The sequence below is a fragment of the Mycena indigotica genome, assembly GCF_014461135.1.
Source record: "Mycena indigotica strain 171206Taipei chromosome Unknown Mind.scaff0017, whole genome shotgun sequence".
Classification (NCBI taxonomy): Eukaryota; Fungi; Basidiomycota; class Agaricomycetes; order Agaricales; family Mycenaceae; genus Mycena; species Mycena indigotica.
In genome coordinates, this window is record NW_023503016.1 from 493915 (window position 1) to 512922 (window position 19008).

At 50.8% G+C, this 19008-nt stretch overlaps 9 protein-coding genes across 9 annotated transcripts; 5 read left to right on the forward strand and 4 right to left on the reverse strand.

The window, feature by feature from the left end:
* Positions 1 to 114: 114 nt before the first annotated feature.
* Positions 115 to 1051, reverse strand: MIND_01383800 (uncharacterized protein; the record flags this gene model as incomplete). The annotated part of the gene is made up of 4 exons (XM_037370255.1): positions 115 to 431; positions 484 to 763; positions 813 to 918; positions 966 to 1051. 4 exons carry the CDS (start codon positions 1049 to 1051, stop codon positions 115 to 117), a joined length of 789 nt encoding a protein of 262 aa, XP_037213256.1.
* Positions 1052 to 1126: 75 nt separating this feature from the next.
* MIND_01383900 (RRM domain-containing protein) lies at positions 1127 to 3183 on the forward strand (the record flags this gene model as incomplete). Its single annotated transcript, XM_037370256.1, has 6 exons — positions 1127 to 1201; positions 1251 to 1512; positions 1564 to 1769; positions 1813 to 2550; positions 2603 to 3004; positions 3058 to 3183. The coding sequence occupies 6 exons, from the start codon at positions 1127 to 1129 to the stop codon at positions 3181 to 3183; spliced, it is 1809 nt and encodes a 602-aa protein (XP_037213257.1).
* Positions 3184 to 3899: 716 nt separating this feature from the next.
* MIND_01384000 (uncharacterized protein) lies at positions 3900 to 4190 on the reverse strand (the record flags this gene model as incomplete). Its single annotated transcript, XM_037370257.1, has 1 exon — positions 3900 to 4190. The coding sequence occupies one exon, from the start codon at positions 4188 to 4190 to the stop codon at positions 3900 to 3902; it is 291 nt and encodes a 96-aa protein (XP_037213258.1).
* Positions 4191 to 4598: 408 nt separating this feature from the next.
* MIND_01384100 (1,3-beta-glucanosyltransferase) lies at positions 4599 to 6653 on the forward strand (the record flags this gene model as incomplete). Its single annotated transcript, XM_037370258.1, has 8 exons — positions 4599 to 4746; positions 4797 to 4844; positions 4894 to 5047; positions 5102 to 5118; positions 5165 to 5223; positions 5268 to 5554; positions 5603 to 6219; positions 6274 to 6653. The coding sequence occupies 8 exons, from the start codon at positions 4599 to 4601 to the stop codon at positions 6651 to 6653; spliced, it is 1710 nt and encodes a 569-aa protein (XP_037213259.1).
* An 848-nt stretch (positions 6654 to 7501) lies between these two features.
* Positions 7502 to 9212, reverse strand: MIND_01384300 (DUF2433 domain-containing protein; the record flags this gene model as incomplete). Its single annotated transcript, XM_037370259.1, has 3 exons — positions 7502 to 7515; positions 7572 to 8078; positions 8126 to 9212. The coding sequence occupies 3 exons, from the start codon at positions 9210 to 9212 to the stop codon at positions 7502 to 7504; spliced, it is 1608 nt and encodes a 535-aa protein (XP_037213260.1).
* Positions 9213 to 9532: 320 nt separating this feature from the next.
* Positions 9533 to 10559, forward strand: MIND_01384400 (uncharacterized protein; the record flags this gene model as incomplete). The annotated part of the gene is made up of 5 exons (XM_037370260.1): positions 9533 to 9547; positions 9604 to 10242; positions 10290 to 10407; positions 10453 to 10475; positions 10530 to 10559. The coding sequence occupies 5 exons, from the start codon at positions 9533 to 9535 to the stop codon at positions 10557 to 10559; spliced, it is 825 nt and encodes a 274-aa protein (XP_037213261.1).
* An 876-nt stretch (positions 10560 to 11435) lies between these two features.
* Positions 11436 to 13404, reverse strand: MIND_01384500 (uncharacterized protein; the record flags this gene model as incomplete). The annotated part of the gene is made up of 15 exons (XM_037370261.1): positions 11436 to 11443; positions 11492 to 11930; positions 11985 to 12043; positions 12094 to 12199; positions 12248 to 12307; positions 12353 to 12383; positions 12432 to 12502; positions 12550 to 12701; positions 12751 to 12767; positions 12818 to 12911; positions 12957 to 12998; positions 13048 to 13102; positions 13153 to 13195; positions 13246 to 13301; positions 13351 to 13404. The coding sequence occupies 15 exons, from the start codon at positions 13402 to 13404 to the stop codon at positions 11436 to 11438; spliced, it is 1287 nt and encodes a 428-aa protein (XP_037213262.1).
* A 354-nt stretch (positions 13405 to 13758) lies between these two features.
* On the forward strand, positions 13759 to 14376 carry MIND_01384600 (Ankyrin repeat-containing protein P16F5.05c; the record flags this gene model as incomplete). The annotated part of the gene is made up of 1 exon (XM_037370262.1): positions 13759 to 14376. One exon carries the CDS (start codon positions 13759 to 13761, stop codon positions 14374 to 14376), a length of 618 nt encoding a protein of 205 aa, XP_037213263.1.
* A 1437-nt stretch (positions 14377 to 15813) lies between these two features.
* Positions 15814 to 18854, forward strand: MIND_01384700 (uncharacterized protein; the record flags this gene model as incomplete). Its single annotated transcript, XM_037370263.1, has 11 exons — positions 15814 to 16342; positions 16391 to 16578; positions 16625 to 16813; positions 16860 to 16940; positions 16995 to 17225; positions 17273 to 17339; positions 17384 to 17847; positions 17894 to 18006; positions 18057 to 18295; positions 18349 to 18572; positions 18624 to 18854. The coding sequence occupies 11 exons, from the start codon at positions 15814 to 15816 to the stop codon at positions 18852 to 18854; spliced, it is 2556 nt and encodes an 851-aa protein (XP_037213264.1).
* Positions 18855 to 19008: the final 154 nt, after the last annotated feature.

The window sequence follows — 19008 nt, forward strand, 5'->3', positions numbered from 1 at the left end:
GGAGAGTTTTCGTCATCGCTCTTGGCCCTTGTATTATTATTGTCTTCAGTGAACTAAGGCTTGAGGACGATACACGGGGTATATTATCTCGCAAAAAAAGTCCATTCAATGCTATTACTGATTCTTCTTCTCAACTGCATCAAAGCCCTTGGGAGGATCGACACGCAACGGGCTCTGGATGCTCCCGAGGGCATTGATACCGAGCATAATAATCGGAAGGAGAACAAAAAGCGTAATGATTAGAGCCGTAATCAGACCCGGAGTCAGCAGTTGATAGTGGGCCAAGATACCGCCTTTACTCGACGGACTAGGAGCAGCCCGCAAGTTTACAGGCGTGCTGCGCTTTGAGAGTGACGCGGAGCTGGTATATATGACAATATGGTGCGGGAAGAGGGTTGCAATTCGAGCAAGTTCAGTGGAGAGTATGTCGTCTAAAATAAGTAGATGCTTAATGGTAAATTTCATTGCAGAGAAGACACGCACCGTGTTTCAAAAGAGCTTCTTTGCGATCCTTCGCGAGCCCATCCAGAGGTGGGAATGTCAACGCCAACAAATGTTTTGCGCTCCCTGACAAAGACGAACCATATCCTGGCGCATAGGAGACATATTGAGAGTTACACCGAGCCGCAGTAGTCTCCAAGAGTTGTGGGACGTTGTGACCGTGGTTTGGTACATATGGTAGTTGGCGGGATGAAGGCGCCGATGCGAGGGAACGAGCCAGGTGGCTAGTCGGAGATAGAGAACGCAAATCTGAGGCGCGTAGCTGAAAATGCAGGTCAGTAGTGCTTCGTGAATAAGATGGAAAGTAATGCCTCGGGTTGGTCAATGAAGACTACCGCATCGTGCCCACAAATGTCTGTACTTGACAGCAAGGCATCCAAGGTAAACTTTGAAGGTAACGAATCCAATAAGGTCGAGCTATGAACCACGTCTCAGCATATATTTACGGTTGATATTCCACTAACCTGTGAGAGGACCACGAGATAACCGGAGCTGTGTTGGAGAAGGCCAAAGCAGCAGACAAGAGAGCTGAGAGAACGAATAACTTCATCGTCGTCTGAAGGCAGGTCACGCGTGACCCACACTTTCAGCCTTCCGAATTTGAGCGCAACTTGTGCTTCAAAAAATGAGCCTTTCCGCCCTTCTTCTTGGAAAACCCAAGAAAGTTGACTCGGAGCTGGATGCACTGTTTAAATCCAATGTCCGTCCCATTAGTCTGCTCTCGAAACAAGACTTGATGCAGTTTATAGCCCATTCCGCCACAAAATTCCAGCATCCCTGCTACATCAACCCAACCGCCAACAAAGAAGCGAAAAATCCAGGAATCTCATGGCGAAAAGAATACGAAACGAGCTAAATCCGGCAGCCCCATAAAATTGCCAGTCGAAACCAAGCCAACCAAGTCTTCGAAAAAGCCGAGAAAGTCTCCAACACCTGTACCCCAAAGCTCTCCGGAGCCTGACGACTCTGAGGACGATAACGATGATTTGGAAAATGCATACCTTCTTAAAAGTCAGAAAAGGCAACCCGACCAGTCCAACAGAGAAGATAGTAATAATTCAGATGCCGGCGGGTCTGAAGTCGAAGTCGACGATGAATCGGATGCACCTCCACCAACCCACGAATCACTCCTATCCTCTGCCAAACGCGTGCGTGTGAAAACCAGCAAAAAGAAGGATAAATTCGTGCCCGAAGACGAATCGGCAGCGCAGCGAAACGCTCGAACTCTGTTCGTTGGAGGGCTTCCAGTAGAAGTTGCAGAGAAGAAAGTAAGGCTTTGAAACTGTCCTTCCGCATTCTCACTCCCTACAGTCACTCAAAAAACAACTTTCACGACACATTCTCTCCTTCCTTCCACCACCCAGTCAAGGAAAAATCAAGATAGAATCCGTCCGCTTCCGCTCCGTAGCATACCAAAAGCCATCCAATGGGCCGACTTCCAACAAAGACGGGTCGAAACCTGCTCCCAACGCCAATGCCTCTGAGCATAGCAAGTCGCGGGCAGCCAAATGGCGAGACGATGCAACAAAAGAAGAAGAAAAGCCGAAGGAGTATCTCACGCCTGCTCAAAAGAAAAAGGTCATGTTTATCAAGGGGGAGTTCCACTCCGAAGGACGGGGCGTCAACGCCTACGTTGTTCTGGCACATCCAGTACAGCGAGACAATGATGTTGATATGGACGGGTCCGACCCTTATAATGCTGCTCTTGAGATCGCACGTGCAGCAAATTTCTCTTCATTCTTAGACGTTGCTATCCGTGTCGATGTTTGTGGCCAGCAACAACCAAATTCGAACTCACAATCCAATTTGGACGCCATCGGTGCCACGGGCGACCCGAAATTCTCCCTTTTCATTGGAAACCTGGAGTTTGGTTCGCAAGAGCGAGATGTGATGGAGTTTTTCGAAGGTGTGGTCGCTGGCGAGCGAGGACCAGCCCCTGACTCTGCCAACGACGAAACTAAACAAGCAGCAAGATGGGTTCAAAGCGTCCGCCTCATCCGCGACCCAGAAACACAACTCGGGAAAGGGTTTGGTTATGTGCGGTTTTCGGTCGGTTTACTCTTCCGCTCATGCTGCAATGCGCTCATCATCTTGATCACAGGACCGCGAATGCGTCGACGAGGTTCTCTCCCTTTCCAAGACGGACGAAGGGAAGAAGAAGCTCAAATTTGCGAAACGCGTCCTACGAGTCCAGCGATGCAGAGCTACCACAACGAAAAGCACTTCGTCTAAACCAGCATCCGACTCTGTTGTCCAGCCCATCATATCGCCAACCAGTAAAACGACTAAACGCGGGGATCCAACATTGGGCGAGCGACTTGTGCATCTCGGCAAAGAAGAGCGCAAGGCTGCGAAGAAAGCAGACAAAGATAGGGAGAGTAGGAGGGCGGAAAAGAAAATGAGAATGCGGATGAAGGTCAAGAGCCAAGTCCCTGGTGGATTTGGAGGCAAGGGAGCTGGGAAAAGTAGTGTGAAGAGCAAAGAACGAGAGCGGATTAGGAAAGTTAAGAAATAACAGTCTATATATTCATGCTGTTGCTACTAAAAAAATGATAGCTGTTCACGGGCTTCGACGCCCACGACTACATATCCTCGAAAACACCAGTTGTTCTGATTCCACTTTACGCCCGTAATCCACCTCTGGAGGCCACACTCGATTTGTTGCCAAGGACTGCAGCATAAAATCAACGTCTTCTGCGTCTGCAAGCAGATACGTCCTGCAAAATTCCGGGTCCAAATAGTTGCCAAAACGCACCCAAGTCACAAAACTGGTTTCCCTCTATGGCGCATGCACACAGTCCCCCTCATACCTTCATTTTGTACAACCCATTGACATCATGGCCATCTTCCTTCTCTGACGATGCCTGCCAAATCCCTCTGAGCCGAGCCGAAATCCCATATAACGCGCTTCAAAGGTTTGACCAACCCGATCATCGTCAAACTCAATACCGTTGAGCTTTGGTGTCGCAGATGCCGGCCCAAAGAACACCTGAGTCAAAACTTAAAAGAGTAAATCTTCTGTCCGATCTGTTGCTCATGGAGAGGCAACATTAGGCAGCCATGGATAATTCAAGCGGCCTATCCGGTTCACGTTTACAGCAACGAGCTTTGAGAAGCTGGGTATTGTTCGTAAAGCAGTGCTGAAAATTTGCCGGGAATGACGAGGGTTATATCCTGCGGGGCCAACTTTGAAAGTAACGATAACGATTTGGATTTCGAGCTCAGTGTGTAGACAGCACCAATCATGCAACGTAAATAAAGCAATAATACACTTGGTTTCAAGAAGTGGCTGGGAGAAAACCAATCGTCAGTTTGACTAGAGAGATTGCCACTAGCCAACGCACCAAAACCACTATTCATGCCTCATTTTGATTCAGCATTCAACCCCCCACTCGTGTTTATTGTTGTTTCTTCGTCTCCGGCTTTCCTTGGGCATTCTTAACACCAGCCTCAACTCCGGTCTGGCTGTATGGATTCGACGGCGCCTCGTAGGGTTTCTGGACGCGTTCCGAGCTAGGATCGACGCGGTGGACTTTGGGGTCTGTGGCCGGGGTCGAATCCACCTCTTTGGTATATGTGTCGGTTGTGTGGGATGCGCTGGTGCTTGACTTTGCTGCCGCGGATGTGGATGAGCTGGCGTAGCGTTTGGCAGCTGGGGCAGAAGAGCGGAGGAGGGCAGAGCGCATCATGGTTGGGTTGGGTTGGTCTAAGCCGTGTTAGTTCTTGGGCGCGAACTGGGCAGCTTGGGCGCACCTTATAGTATTGGGGCGGTAGATGGAGTAAGACGAAAGCCAAGGAAAAGCTTCGAGTTTAAGCTGGCGTCACACCGACTGTCAAATGAGGGTCAGACGACGTCATTGGCAGTGCGGCCATCACGGATGTGGCCATCACGGATGTGACCGTCACGCGACCGGCCAAGAACAGCTCTAGTACAGCTCTTCACAGAAACTGACAGGAATCATTGCCGCTCGCCGCCACGCCTGTCGTGCATTATTCTTCTCCCCCTCTACGTCGCTCCTCCTTCATTCACGCCCTGCACATTCCCCTTTCTTACGCTTCTTGCCTCTCCCCTCCTTCCTACCCAATACCCGTAGACGATGAAGCTACGCAACACGCTGCTTCCTGCACTCCTCGCGAGTATTCCAGCCACCATTGCCCTCCCCAAAATCACTCGAACGGGCCGCTACCTCTACGACGAGAACGGGACGAGGTTTTTCATCAAAGGTCTAGCCTACCAGACTCAGGGTACATGGTCATTCCAGTTTCACAAGCAGCGCTGACGAAGCCCGCCTCAGGCATTGTCATTCCTGGCCCCGACAACCCACTCGGAAATCCTTCTACCTGTGTGTTCTCTTTTGTCAAGTCGGCTCCTCTGACCATGTTGCTGCTTAGATGTGGACAATCTGGCTGATTCGGCTGCCTGCGCTCGCGACCTCCCCAACCTGCAAAAACTCGGAATCAATGCTATTCGGGCGTATTCTGTCGACTCCCGGCTTAACCACGACTCGTGTATGGCTGCGCTCAGTGGGGCGGGAATCTATGTCATGTAAGACCCTTCCGTTCCCTCGTCCGCAGTTCAGCTAAAATTACTTTTCTTAAGCCTGGACTTGACGCTTCGTGTGTTTTGTTCCGACTCTGTCCTTCTTTGACTGACCATTGTTAGCTCTCAATGGCTCCATTGATACTACCCTGCCTACCTGGAGCACGAATCTACTTAACCAGGTATGTTATCCTTGGCCCTGCCCAGCCCTCCTGACTGGTCGTAGTACATCGACACAATCAATCTTTTCAACAAATACGACAACATCCTTGCATACAACGTTGGCAATGAAGTTCTGACTGCTGACGCCACCAACGCCGCCCCCTTCCTCAAAGCTGCTGCCCGCGACACCAAAGCTTACCTTAACTCCATTGGATCCTCTGCGCTCATTGGCTATGCTGATATCGACGGAGCATCCTCGTTCCGTGATGCGGTGTCCGCCTACCTATCTTGCGACCCGTCTGGAAAGAACGACGGTAGCACCAGCATTGACTTATTCGGGCTTAACAACTAGTGCGTGCCTAACAGCTTTTGATTTATAAGGTCTCACTCTTCCCGCAGCGCATGGTGCGGCAATGCCCCCACAACCACCTACAACACGCTCAACGACGAGTTCAAAGACTATAACGTCGCGGCTTACTTCTCCGAGTATGGCTCAGAGAACTGCAATCCTGGTACACGGCCCTGGACCGAAGTCGGCACCCTCTTCGCTACTCCTATGAGCGATGTGTGGTCGGGAGGCATCGCATTCAGCTACTTCCCTGCTGCTGCGGGAGGCCATGAGTTTGGCATGGCGACTTTGTCGTCGGACAACAAGACTGTAACCACCAATGCCGACTTCGACAACCTTGTCTCCCAATACGGCAAACTGACCTCCCTGCCCACCACGCCCGCAAAGTCGTCTGTCCCTGCCTCAACTTTCGGGACGTGTCCCGCAGAGAACAATGCTTTGGAAGCGAGCACTACCATCCCGCCAACACCAAACACGGATGCCTGCACCTGTCTCCATAACAAGCTTCCGTGCTTGTTCAAGCCTGCGACCAGCGACTTCAATGTTGTCTTGGGCACGTTGACGGGGGTCGTCTGCAGCCTGCTTGGTCAAGTCGGAGGCAGTTGTGCGGATATTGGAACAAACGGGACCACTGGTGTGTATGGGACAGTTGCTAGCTGTGACCCTGGTGCGTTTATCTTTGCGACTTTGGCATTCAACAGTCTCATCTTTTTCCATTTAGCCACTCGTCTCTCTTATGCCTTCTCCCAATACTACGAGCTAACCGCTCGTGCGGCCACTTCTTGCGACTTCGCGGGCAATGCAACGCTCTCCGACTCGGTCAAGTCGTCGCCGGCCAACGTCGTTGCGCCAAGTTCAGCTGTCTCCCAATGTCTCACCAGCCCGAGCGCGGTTTTCACCCCCAAAGCGAGCTCTGGTGCCCCGGGTCCCTCGGGCAGTGCTGGCGGTGGAGGTGGAGGTAATGGTTCGGGCGGTAATGGAGGCAATGGTGGCGGGAATGGCGGAAGCAACAACACAAACGACGCTAGTGTCCCTATGCGGGTCGGGGTGGTTACCGTGATGATGGCCGTATTGGGTGGCGCTGCGTTCGTGCTTGCTTAAACGTGGGTCTCACCTTGATTGCTACTATTTCCCTACTACTACCGAATGGACGGACGCACATCGGACATGATAGATACGACTACTACTACCATATTCTTAGCTACAGCTCTGCGTGTACATATAGTTTTGTGCCTTGGCAGACATCCCATCGCTCGTTTTTCTCCTTACGGGGCTGTTAGGGACACTGAATCTAATTTGAAGGACTGTAAATTGGCTATGAAAACTGGTCGGCGTAAACGGAATGTTCTTTCAATAACCAAAAAGCATCGTATAGACACAGCGCAATGTAGAAAACAAACTAACGCGGCGAATGTAGAGAATATCCTAGTCGTAATACCTACTCACTGTGAAGTAAGCACCCATTCATGTCGCTGTCGCAAATGCAAGCAAAAAAGCAGCCGAGGCATGGCGTGACATCCATCTTGGCCTATTCCAAGTCCCAAACAAAGTTTTTTCAGGACGCTGCCTCCGAGCCAGCGGCACCTGGTCCCCCCTCCTCTTGGTGCGCCTCTTGTTAAGCCAGCAGCAGCAAACCCTCGAGCGGCAAAGCCTCCGCCACCTCGCCCACCACGTCCCCCACGGCCATTCGGACCACCGCCGCGGCCAGCTGGGCCGGACTCATTGTTGTTGCCTCCACCGAAACGCTGCTCACGATCAAGCGCCTGCTTAACTTCGGGGACCACATCTTTGATTTTCTGCAATATCCAAGTCAGTTTAGATTCTCTCGGGGGAAAAACAAGTCCACACGCACAGGAATGTGCTTGTCCAGGCCCGCACGCATCGCTTCTTCGTCGCCGAACTCGATATAACCCAGACGCATTGGTCTATTAGCAAAAGGAGGTGGTAGGTTAATTTTGGTGATCTAAATGATGAGTCAGGAATCAGGAAGGTTTCGAAGAAAAAATAGAATAAACGCACCCCCATCCTTGGCTTCGCCAAAGAACTCTTTGATATCAGCATCCGTTAGTGCCACAGCCGTAGGCCACTTCATGAATATCGTCCATGGGTTACGCGGTGGGCGATTTGTTTTTGGCGTTCGTGCCCCACCATCGGTAATGGGCGATTTAACGTCTTCAGGCTCGGGAGACTTGGCGGCGGCAGGAGTAGAAGTCGATGCATCTCCATTCTCAGTCTTGTCCTTCTCAGCCTGCGCCTTCTCAGCACGCTCTTTGTCTTTCCGCTCCTTTTTATCCTTCTTTTTTTGCTTTTCCCGTTCAGCTTTCTCAGCCGGAGTAAGTCCATTTGGCTTTGTAGCGGGTGTAGATGATGAAGAGTTGTCTTTGGAGGCGTCTGCTGCAGCTGCGCTTGAAAGCTGCGCGACAGGGACAGGAGTAGATGATTTCGAGGCCGCCGGTAAAGCGGACGTTTGCGAGTTGGGTGTGGTCACCGAAGCAGTTGCAGTACGACGATACGCGTAATTGAAGCCTAAGAGTGTCAGGCAACATCAAATAAAGAGCAACTAAAAGACGCACCCTGACTCTTGAGCTCGGCACTGACCCGGCCCTCCTTCACATCCAGTATCAGGGAACCATAAGCGGCATCACAGAGATTCCAGTTCCAGCAGTTTTTCCACGCAGGCTCGTCGGCAGACCCAGCGGTCGGTACTCGGTCAAGGACATGTAAGGCCTTGTCTAATAACACGCGTTGGTTTTCGTCGATGACTGCGTCAACCTGGGTCTTGACACTCTCCCAAACTTTGTCGAAAGCTTCCTTGCCCTGCGTGAGCTTTGTGCGGAATGCTTCAAAATCGCCTTGCACGCTGAACTCGTTGTAGGAGGTAGCATAACGGAAATGAAGGCCGGCCGAAATGGTCAAGTCGGCTTTGACGACCAGTGCGAGCTGGGCCATGATGCCTTCCCTGCCGGGGCTTGCGTGGGTGACGAGGAGTCTCGTTTCTGTGGGATCAAAGACACGTTGGGCAGTGTCGACGAGTTCTCCGATTTGGAGGGCAGTGGTCCACATTGTCCCCTGGCCACCAGCAATTGTCGCATGTCCGTCTCCATTGTCAAACATTTTATGGGGAACCAACGCGCCACCCAGGCCTAATAGTCGTAATTTGACGCCACCAAGGTCAAGGCAGCGTGTAGTGGCTTCGTCAAGAACGTGGAGGTTGTCGATTGCATATGCGCCAGACCTGAACTTTTCGAGGACCTGAACATCCTCACAGGCACCCCAAACGGTGAAAACCGGGATTTGCAGTTTTATTTGGCCGGAAAGAAGGACGGGGAACTCTGAAAGTAGCGAAATATTGACGGTCTGGCGGATGACAGCTGGCGGGTTGTCGGGGGCAAGGAGGTGAGTGCGTTGGGAGGTCGAAATGAGTGGCGAATACATCGTGAGATGTCGGAGGGTGCGGTCATTTATCCGTTCGAGTGAGGGAGCCTCAAAGAAGCCAAAATCGCCAGTATGGACAATGGCTTGTGCATTCGCGTCTCGAGCGAGGTCATTGAGAGCTGAAAGACGACCACGAATGTCTGCTATGCATAGAATCCGACCATGTGCGGTGTCGAGGACTTTTGTTTGGGTATTAACGCGCGGCGGCAACGGGGCGGCCGACATGGTGGTGGTGAAAGCAAAGATTTGCTGGTCACGCCCACACAAAGAAATTTGAAAGAAACGTTGGTCCTCTATTCAAAATTTATGCGACACATCGACCCTGAAGCCTAAACCCTATTAGGCAGACTTTGCAGACGATATACTGAACGCAAAACGGTGTAAACAAATGACAAGCGTGACGCCTTTTAGCTTTTGCTCTCATCCCGAACAACTTTACCGTCTACCACCGCCGTGTTATCTGAAGAACACGCTCAGCAAAGGTTGTCCGAGTTTGGTCTGTTGTCTACACTACTCCCTGTCACCTCCATCTCGTTGCGTGAGCGATGAACAACAAACTGGTGTGTGCCAAAATTTTGCTTACCGCATTATGTTCTGAGTCAATCCACCAAATCAGAAGCGACTACTCTTGAATCACTTCTTTCACTGGGAAAAAACCGTTCTCGCATGCCGTCGTCCCAAGACACCACATTTTTCAAGCAACGAAGCCTATCCAACCGTTGCTGCTAACACTGTCGGGCGAACTCTTTCTCCCCCTCCCTCTTCGGCGCATATTAAGGCTCCACTATCCCTTCTCCACCGTGCCTTGCGCATTCAGAACATCGCGCCCCACAAAAACATCAAGTCAATAACTGACCGAATCTTCAGTGGACCGCTTGAATACGCTCAGTTACAACAAGAAGGCTCAACACATTTCGTGACTCTGAGCTTCCTCAGCAGCGACTCTGCCTGGCTGTTCGCTCGCTCCCAGCTTACCGACCCTTTGAAGTTGGAACAACTCACAGGCTCAGATTTGGCGCGTTGGGAATGGCTACCGCCAACCCCACTCCCGCGCGAAACTGCCGATGCTATAGGCACCAAGCTCGCCAGGCGTACGCTGTGCATCTCATGGCATAAGTCCTCCCCGTATCCCACAACCCCTCAGATTCACACCCTTCGGAGAAAGTTATCGCGATTTGGACCTTTTGTGTGGTTCTGGCAATTCAACGATCGGCGTTTTGTCGTCGCCTATGCCGACATCCAAACCTCGATTTTTGTAGGCGTTTTCTCCTCTCAATATCTTGTCTTTGACCTATTTTACAGGCACGCAACAGACTGGAGGACGCCTTAGAGAATCAGGCCACAGTCAGGTACTTCCCTGATTGGACTGAGGTCTCCACATCGTATCGTAATAGTCTATGGAACTGGAGGATGGAACAACGTAAGATTTTCAAGGAACCAATCATTATCATTGACTCTTCCTTAGAACAGAGGGTGGGAAATAAGAGAGTACGCTCGTTCTCGTTACTTACAGTGTGAACATTCGTAGCTAATGCTTTCTAGGGGGTCACTCCGGAATGGCACTGGAACTAGATCTTTGCTCCGTTTTCTGAATGGAGACGATATTATTGACGTTGCTGGCTTCATTCACCAAATTGGGCCAATGGGGAACAAGCGTTAGCTGGCCAATCAGTGCTGTTCCATTCACAACAGAAACTGAACCCAAGTGTTGTGACCAAACGACGCGGAAGGCTTACAAGCTGTACGTATACGCTATACATGTGTCCTTATTCATGTAACATGTAGCCATTTTACTCTCCCTGTGCTTGTCTCCTTACTGCGATCATTCCAATCAAAATGACGGCTGACTCAGCACAACTTGGAATCGGCCATGGCCAACCGCACTCGCTGTACCAGGATAACATTCAAAAAGGCTAATAGCCTCTCATCACCTTTCAGATGAGCTCGCTTCCGAACCCTCCTGGAAATTGCTGCTCCTCAAGCGAAAATTTCAAGGTGAGTCTACAAGTCAGGTTACGCGCCACCCACATATGAATCATCAATAGGCCAGGGTGTAGCGACGCTTTCGGTCATGGGTCCACTGGTGCAGCAACTCCGTGATCGTCATGAACATTGAACAGGCAAGGAGGCCATCTTCCATCTTTGCTCGTCAAGTCATGCTCGTGATCCACAGCATTCTCTGGAACGCTTGATTAATTCAGGCTCGTACCCTACGTGTAGGACAAGCGTAGTAAAATAACTTTGGTGTTTTTCTGTAAAGACCGGACTGCCCACTCGAGACGAGTTTTTGTCAACAAAAAAAAAGTTTGGGCTAAGAAGCATTGTACATCGAGATAGAAAGGAAGGGTAAAAGTGTTGAACGAAGTGAAAGTACGTGAGAAGGATGTGGGCAGTTTGGGTTGTCAAAGGTCTGTCCAATGTCAATTGTGATACGGAAATGTTCGTGGCTCAGAAGTCTGTGGACAGATCAGCAACAGCTCTGTCTAGCGAAAGCATTCACCCACCAATGGGAGAGGTGAAGTTGTGGACCATCGGATGCACTTTGCCAGAGGGAATCTGACGGAGGTTGTGCTGCGAGAGATTGTTTTCGGTCAGCCGGTCGATTCCACCCATCTCGATGTCTCCGCCCCTGCGTCGATTGGGGCGCATGGCGGGCAGGCGTGGGAGTTCCAATGACTGTGCGTCCTCGAGCTCTTTCCCGCCGGCATATGGGGGCGTTGCGACCCGGTACGGGTCGGACGGAGGGAAGGTTAGGCTAACGCTGGGTTTCGTGATCTCTGGCGAGGCCTGCTGCGAGGACATGTAGGAGTTGCTGGAGTATCGGCCGTAGTCCTGGTCCAAGAATGTCGATTGGCTTGGGGCTCCACCATGGCGAATCCGTTTGCGGTCGCGAGCGGCGTCTTTGTTGGCGATCTCGCTTTTCACAGAGCGCGGGAAGAAAATCTGGCATCGTGAATTGAGTTTGGGCAGACAGTCGCAAGACAAGTGGTGACATACAACAAGCGTCAAGGACGAAGAGATACCGCAACCAAAGGCAGACGCCATGATCAATATGTCTAGAATAGGCTTCTTGTCAAACGACACGTTGCATAAAGATAGAACACACCAGTCCATAGCATGCTTTCGTTGATATGGTTATGTGGGCGAACGCCATCCACACCCAGAATGACCAATGGGATACACATGATGAAACGGAAGCAGACTCGAATCATCTAAGGGGTTTATTCCGTTGGGTATTCCAGAAAATGTTTGCGACATACGTTGAGTTCATGAAATTTCGTCAAACGGACGACAGTATCAGTGTCTACACCCTCGTTCTTCTGCGGGGACATCAGACTGACCGATGGACAAGGAAGAGCACATACCAGACTATTGAGGAATGCAGGGAACGCCCATCTATCGTGGTTGTCATGATAATCAAGCTGGGTAGACAAGATAACTCACAGTATGGGAGTGAACCAAAGGGTGAGCGACAGGCTACCGAGACTACCGGCCAAAAAGGTGTAGGCTTCACACTATAGACGCTGAATCAGAGATGAACAGCAAGCAAGCAATCGCGCACCTTCAACACATCCGAACGCGTGAGGATGGTCAACAGCGGCATATAGGTGATCGCGATAGCCGAGCCGATGACCCATGTTCGGAAGTACCAACTCCTGAACCAGTCTTGTTGTACGGAGCCCGAGTTGACTAAGAACAGCCAGAAACAAAGCTCTAAGCTTGTGTTAAGGGTACCAATAAGGTTAGGGAAGATATGACGGACCTTCGAGGTGGGTTATCCTATGACCATGAAATCAGTGCTTGATGTGGAGTAGCGTAGGCTGACGCACATTTCTAAGCTCCATGCTATGGAAAACGCGAGTAAGAAAGGGAATACTGCGCGTTGCTCCGCCTCCGGCCATAACTGAACAGGTTTTGGGATGACTGCCGCGCGTTAGTTTCTAAAAAAAGGCACCAATGGAGACTGACTATGGCCTTTGACATCGATGAATCCTTGCTGGTACTTGATGACTGGAATGAGTTTGAGATTGGCGGAGGGTATGAGACCAGTAGGACGCACTAGTGAAACCGAGAGAATACGCCAATATTAACGGTGTGCTTGTTAGATACGAGTACTGAGAAAGGATAAATCAGACTTTTGAACAGAAGATGCAGTATTGCTCACCGTCATGAGCCGCTTGAACGCTCCCGACGACCCTGTATTCCATCTGCATTCCCATGTTGGCTGTAACAAACTTGGTTCAATGGGAGTGCACACCGTAGACACTGGAATCGGTCGAAGGACCAGAGATGGAAGATAAGGAATGATAAAAGCTGCAAGGAGAGTGAGTACCCCTCGAAATAGCGGCAAGGAAACACGCACAATAGTGGATACTATAGCCCAAACAAGGTACGTCGCGGGAGAAGTGTGGGACATGGTAGAACGAAAGAAAAGAGGATTGCGGCTCGAGCCGGCGAGAAAGTGAAAAGGCAAGAATTAAACTGCTAGAGCTAACCTAGGAACACCGTTTGGACCGTTGACTTTATATGATCGCCATGTGCTTCACCGACATTGATAGGTTTTGATGTGGAGATGAAGGTGATGCAAGCGGAGCCTGGCTTGGTCGTCGCAATTTGCGTTTGCGTTGCCTTGCCCGCAACCTCGGAGCGTCATAAGGCTATGAAACATCGCTGACCTTCACCGCGTGGCTCCGAGTCGGACATTCAGGGGTAACAACAAGTAAGACAGAAATTTCCTTTTTGGCAAGCGTGGGAGCGAATACACATCCTGATGCCTCCCTCCATCGACGAGCAACAAGACGTTCTTCTCGCCTGCAGATACGGCGATCTCGACGATGTTAAACAGTTCATAACCGCATTCGGAGCCCAAGCTGCTGCCGAAGTCCGAGACGACAACGGTAACTCTGCACTGCACATGCTGTGTGGAAACGGGCATGAAGGTTATTATTCTCTCTTGCTTTTTGTCCCTCAAACATCTCAGCTTTATAGCACATTTCTAGACCTCCTCGACTATCTTCTGCCCATCCTCCCGTCCTCTCTACTGTCCGCCCAAAATAATGCACAGTCGACACCGCTTCACTGGGCAGCACTAAACTCGCATCTGAACATCGTAAAAAAACTAGTCGAGTTCCCGGGGGGGCCAGGAGTCGATTTAATTGACATAAAAAATGCGGCCGGACGATCTCCCCTTGCGGAGGCCGAGCTGACTGGTTGGGACGAGGGAGCGCAATGGCTGGTGCAGATGATGAAGCTGGATGATGGGGTCAAGGAGGGTGAGGGTGAGCCGGATGCCGAAGACGCACCACTTGAACCGGGGCAAAAAGTCGAGATCGAAATTCAAGATGCTGATGGTGAACTGGCCAAAATGACAATAGGAGGTCGGGAATGAATAAGTGAGTGATTTTTAGTTTACCAACTGAGTGCTCGACTAACAATCCGTCAGTGTTATCTTCTCTTCCGAGCTCAGGTTTGGGCTTGTTTCTTGGCTTGTTTTTGCAAGTACTACTCCATCCATTTACTTATTCGGACTGAAATGTTTGCCGCGGCCACGCGACTATTCGTGATTGCGTTGTGTTCATACATTCTGTCAAGATCTGTCCTTCCAAAATAATAGCACAACACGTCAGAACATCCTCTAACAAAGCTCTAACGATAGTTTCGTCAGTGGTGGAATTGGGGACAGTATCATATTTCAAAGGCCTGATAATCTATTCGGACTTGCTTGTGGGCTGAGTGATAGTGAGGCTTGTGCTTACTTGCAGTTTGGCTGGGAATTGTACTGGTCAGAAGATATCAACGACTACAAGCTCTGACCTTTACTGATGTGTCTTCAACTGTTCCATGATGTTCAATGGGTGCGCGGAGGTTGACTTGACTGGTGGAATGCTTCGGTGAAGGTCATTGGAAGCTTCTCTAAATTGACAAAGAGTTCAAGTCGTGCTGGTGGAATGATGGTAGTCTGAATAATACATATCATAGTTGCGACCTTGATTGAGGACATACTAGCTTGCTGGAATGCTTCAAGTGCTTGCCGAGACTGTAGCTGAAAGGGAGCTTGGAGGGTGGATTGGCTGCTTTGAATGTCGTTGTGCAATGCCAAGTCTGGGAAGGTTCAGAGGTCGTGGTGAACATGGCGAAAGTTTACCTGGTCGGGGTTGCGGAGCGAATATAGTCAGATTTTGAGCTGAACATTGTGCGTCGAGACTTCCTGTAGCACGATTTTCGGGCGTTTCGTTCCGACTCGGACCAAGAATATGTTGTTCCATAGCGTCAAGTGATAGTGAGTGACTGCCATTTCGACGTGAGGAAGGGAGCAAAAGAGTGGACTGTTGCAAGTCCTCGGCAAAGTACAAGCGAGAGGAAAAGGGCTCAGTAGACGGAGGAGGGGAGCGCAACGCGTATTTGCGGAGGGCTACAGTCGCAGAACTATCTTCCTGGGGGGAGTTGGAGGCGACTGGAGAGAAAGGCAAGAAACTTGGAACGCAAGCGGAGTTTGAGGCAAGTTCGGGATATTCTGCATCCACTGCGGGGGGTTGGATTGGATATATCAAGGAATCGCGCAAGATATTATTCGTGACAAAACGTGAATGTCTGGTTGCGTAGGTTTCGTGATTATTCTTCGAGTTTATGAATGAGTGTGGGTCTACGTTCTCGGCATTTTCGTCGTAGCCTGACGAGGGAGTAGATGTCCGCTCGGGTGGGGAGCTGAATGGGCTGGGCGGCATGAAGAAGACGAAGATGTCACGACCTGTCACATCCACCCGTGACATCTTCCGCACCGCCAACCCGCCACATCGCGCAAAGCTGACCAGGAGTTGGCTCACCGATGGAATTCTTCTCCCAAACTTATGTAGCCCTTCGTGGACCCACTGGCGCGCCACAGACCGCCACAGACACCATTTCGCGGTTGAGCGATCGACTTTCGCCTGCAACTCTGTTGGCAGACCGTCGAGCAGCAGTTCAATCGCTCAAGGGACTGGCACGGGACTGGAAGGAAGATGTTGGAGAAAGGGCTCTTCATGGCCTACTTGAAGTACTCGCAAATGATGCCGAAGTCGATGCGGATATAGGAAAGGCTGCGCTGGAGACGCTAATCGTCCTATGTGACGTGGAGGAAAGTAAAGAGATTGGGTTCAAGCACACGGACGTTGTCCTCGAAACGGATAAAGCCATAAACACCCTCTTCACTCTCATGGCTGATACCAACTTCTATACGCGTTTCGCGTCGCTTCAGTTTCTCTCGACATTGCTGCAGAATAGACGGCCCGTTGTGCAGGCCTATTTCCTCAAAGCGCGTTCTGGATCATCGAGTATCATGTCCGTGTTAGAGGACAAACGCGAGATAATACGAAATGGTGAGTTATCCTACCTGTTGGATGAATTTAGACTAAAAACCTAAACAGAGGTCATTACTATGGTCCAGACATTAATATCCCAGAGTCCCGATATTCAAAAAGTGCTCGCTTTCGAGGGTGCCTTCGAGAAACTATTCAATATCGTTACCCAAGAGGGCGGAGTCGAAGGTGGGGTTGTACCTCAAGCAGCGTTGTCTTGTGTGGATGCTCTCCTGCGGTTCAATACCTCGAATCAGGTTTGCCGCAACTCTCTTGGCCTTTTGTTGTTCATTTTAACACCAGAGCTATTTCCGTGATACGCCTCTACCTCCTGTGCTTTGCACACTGCTCCTCTACCCCCCCAACCTTCCTGTGGATGAGAAGGCACCTCAAGAATTTGCGTTGCAGTATTGGGACGATCAAAAAACCGCCAATGCGTCTCTCATCGTCGCTATTATGGGCATGTTCATCGGTAGCTCCAAAGGGAACAGTGTAGGTCCAACTGGCCGATTTGCACGAAAACCTAAATCTTCTCTAGAGTCATGAACTTTCATCTTACACGCGATGCCTCATCGAAATGGCTTTGGCCTCGAATGCACCAACCCCGCTCAAGACACAGGCATACTCTTTCGCTTGTTTTTTCTGTGCTACTAGACTGACAGATGCCCTGTAGGCTCTTAAACTACTCCCCTCCAACTTGACCTTTCCGCTCTCGGAGCTGCGACTGACTCCGTACATGCCGGTTCCAGAGACCAATGGCGACGAATGGGATCGTTTGGAGGAGGCCTCTGCCCTAGACGTGCTTGTGGAACTTGCTTTGCACGGCGAATATAACGGCTTGGACAGCGAGAAGCGTCTCAAGGATGCACTCGAGTTGCGAATAGCGGCTGTTAACGTTTTTGAGGTAATGGATTCACATATCCTCCTGTCATTAACGCAAGGTGCCCATAGAATTTTGTACGACAAGAAGACATCCGGCTGGCGATCCTACACGGAATGCTTCCTGTGGAAGGCTCTGGTATTGTTACCTGTTTTTTGTGGTAATGCCTAACTTGGCACTAGGACCTTCAGATGGGCCTTCACTGCTCCACGCCCTTGCCCTTCCGCCGGATACCAGCACAAATGTCGACCGATCAGCATCAACCACCACCCAGATCGCCGCCTTCCTCTTTGCCCATTTACTTCGTTCCTCTGTTCGCGCCAAAACGCTTGCTCGGTCAATCAAGCCCCCAAATCTTATAGAACCGTCCGGGGGTAGCTTTTTTGTTCCAGCAGATGGAGGCCCACCGCCCGAGACGGCGCCAGCAGAGGAAGAAGACGATCCACCACAAGCTCTACTGCCCTTACTTCGCGAGCACCTATCGCTTGCTGCTTTGGCGCGAGCACGTGCGAACACGGATGCTGACCCTAGAGAAGCAAGAGAATGGGATCGGTTTATTGCGGCCCATCTCTGTTTGCTGGCACAATGGTTATGGGACGAGCCAGCTGCAGTGCGCGACTTCTTGGATACCGGGGGGCTTAGTGTGGTATGTTAAGAATATTTTATCTTGAAACTCTAATCAACTTGGCAAGCTCGTGGACGCGATTAATCAGACCACAGAAGGCGACGCCCTTGTTCCCGGTCTTTGCGCTTTTCTTCTTGGAGTGTGTTACGAATTCAATCGCGAACCCGGCGAAATAACACGGTTCGTTGTTTTTCTCTGATGACTAGATTCAGCATTCATCGCTATTGCAGAACAACAATACACCCTATTCTCCATCTGCTGGGCGTTGAAACTCTTGTGGGGCGGATAACCCGGCTACGCGAGGATGAGCGATTCCGCACTGTTGGCCCCGATTCGGTCGTTCTGCCCTACCCGACCTCACAACTTGCACCCACCGTCCCGATTCTGAAGGCCGCGCTCCCAGAGAAGGACAAGGAGGGCGAGATCTGGTTCGACTGGGCATTTGTCGACTTTTGGAAGTCCAATTACTGTCAGTCCCCATCCCCGATTCCGAGGCATCCCTCCCTTATTTCCGTTTACCAGACACCGTCCAGCGAGGACTCTCGACAGAGCCGGATCAGATGACCGCGTCCTCATCTGGACAAAGTGCTGAGACTGCCATGCTGATTGGCTCGCTCCGGGAGGCCATTCGAAGTCAAACGCAGGAGATTGAAACGCTACAACGGCAACTCAAGGAAAAGAGCGGTGCCCCGCCTCCACCACCACCACCGGCCCCGACACAGCCTTCCGGGCCAAGCCCAGAAGAGGTTGGTCTGAGACTAGCCCGGTTACTATGTCCGTTAACACATTTTGTGCAGTTCCAAGCCCTCCAAAACCGGGTCTCGGAGTTAACATCCCAAGTAACGAGTCTTACGTCGCAATTAGAAGATTCAGAAACAAAGCGAAAGGACGTGGAGAAAGAGCAGGAGGATTTGCTGGTGCTGCTTGACGAAGTTACGGCCAAACGGAAAACAGATAAAGCGAGACTAGCCGCTGCAGGAATGGAGGTTTCGGACGATGAGGGAGATGATGATGATGATGAAGACTAAGATCCATGTCTGCTTACCTTTCGGGCTAATGAAACTTTTGACCAGTCATTGACGATTAAGCGTGGAATTTTATGCTACCGTGGAGTATTAAGGGGACTTCGTGATAAATGAATGCGTGGGGGTGTTTCCGTTCGTGGTCATTTCTCCGTCTGTG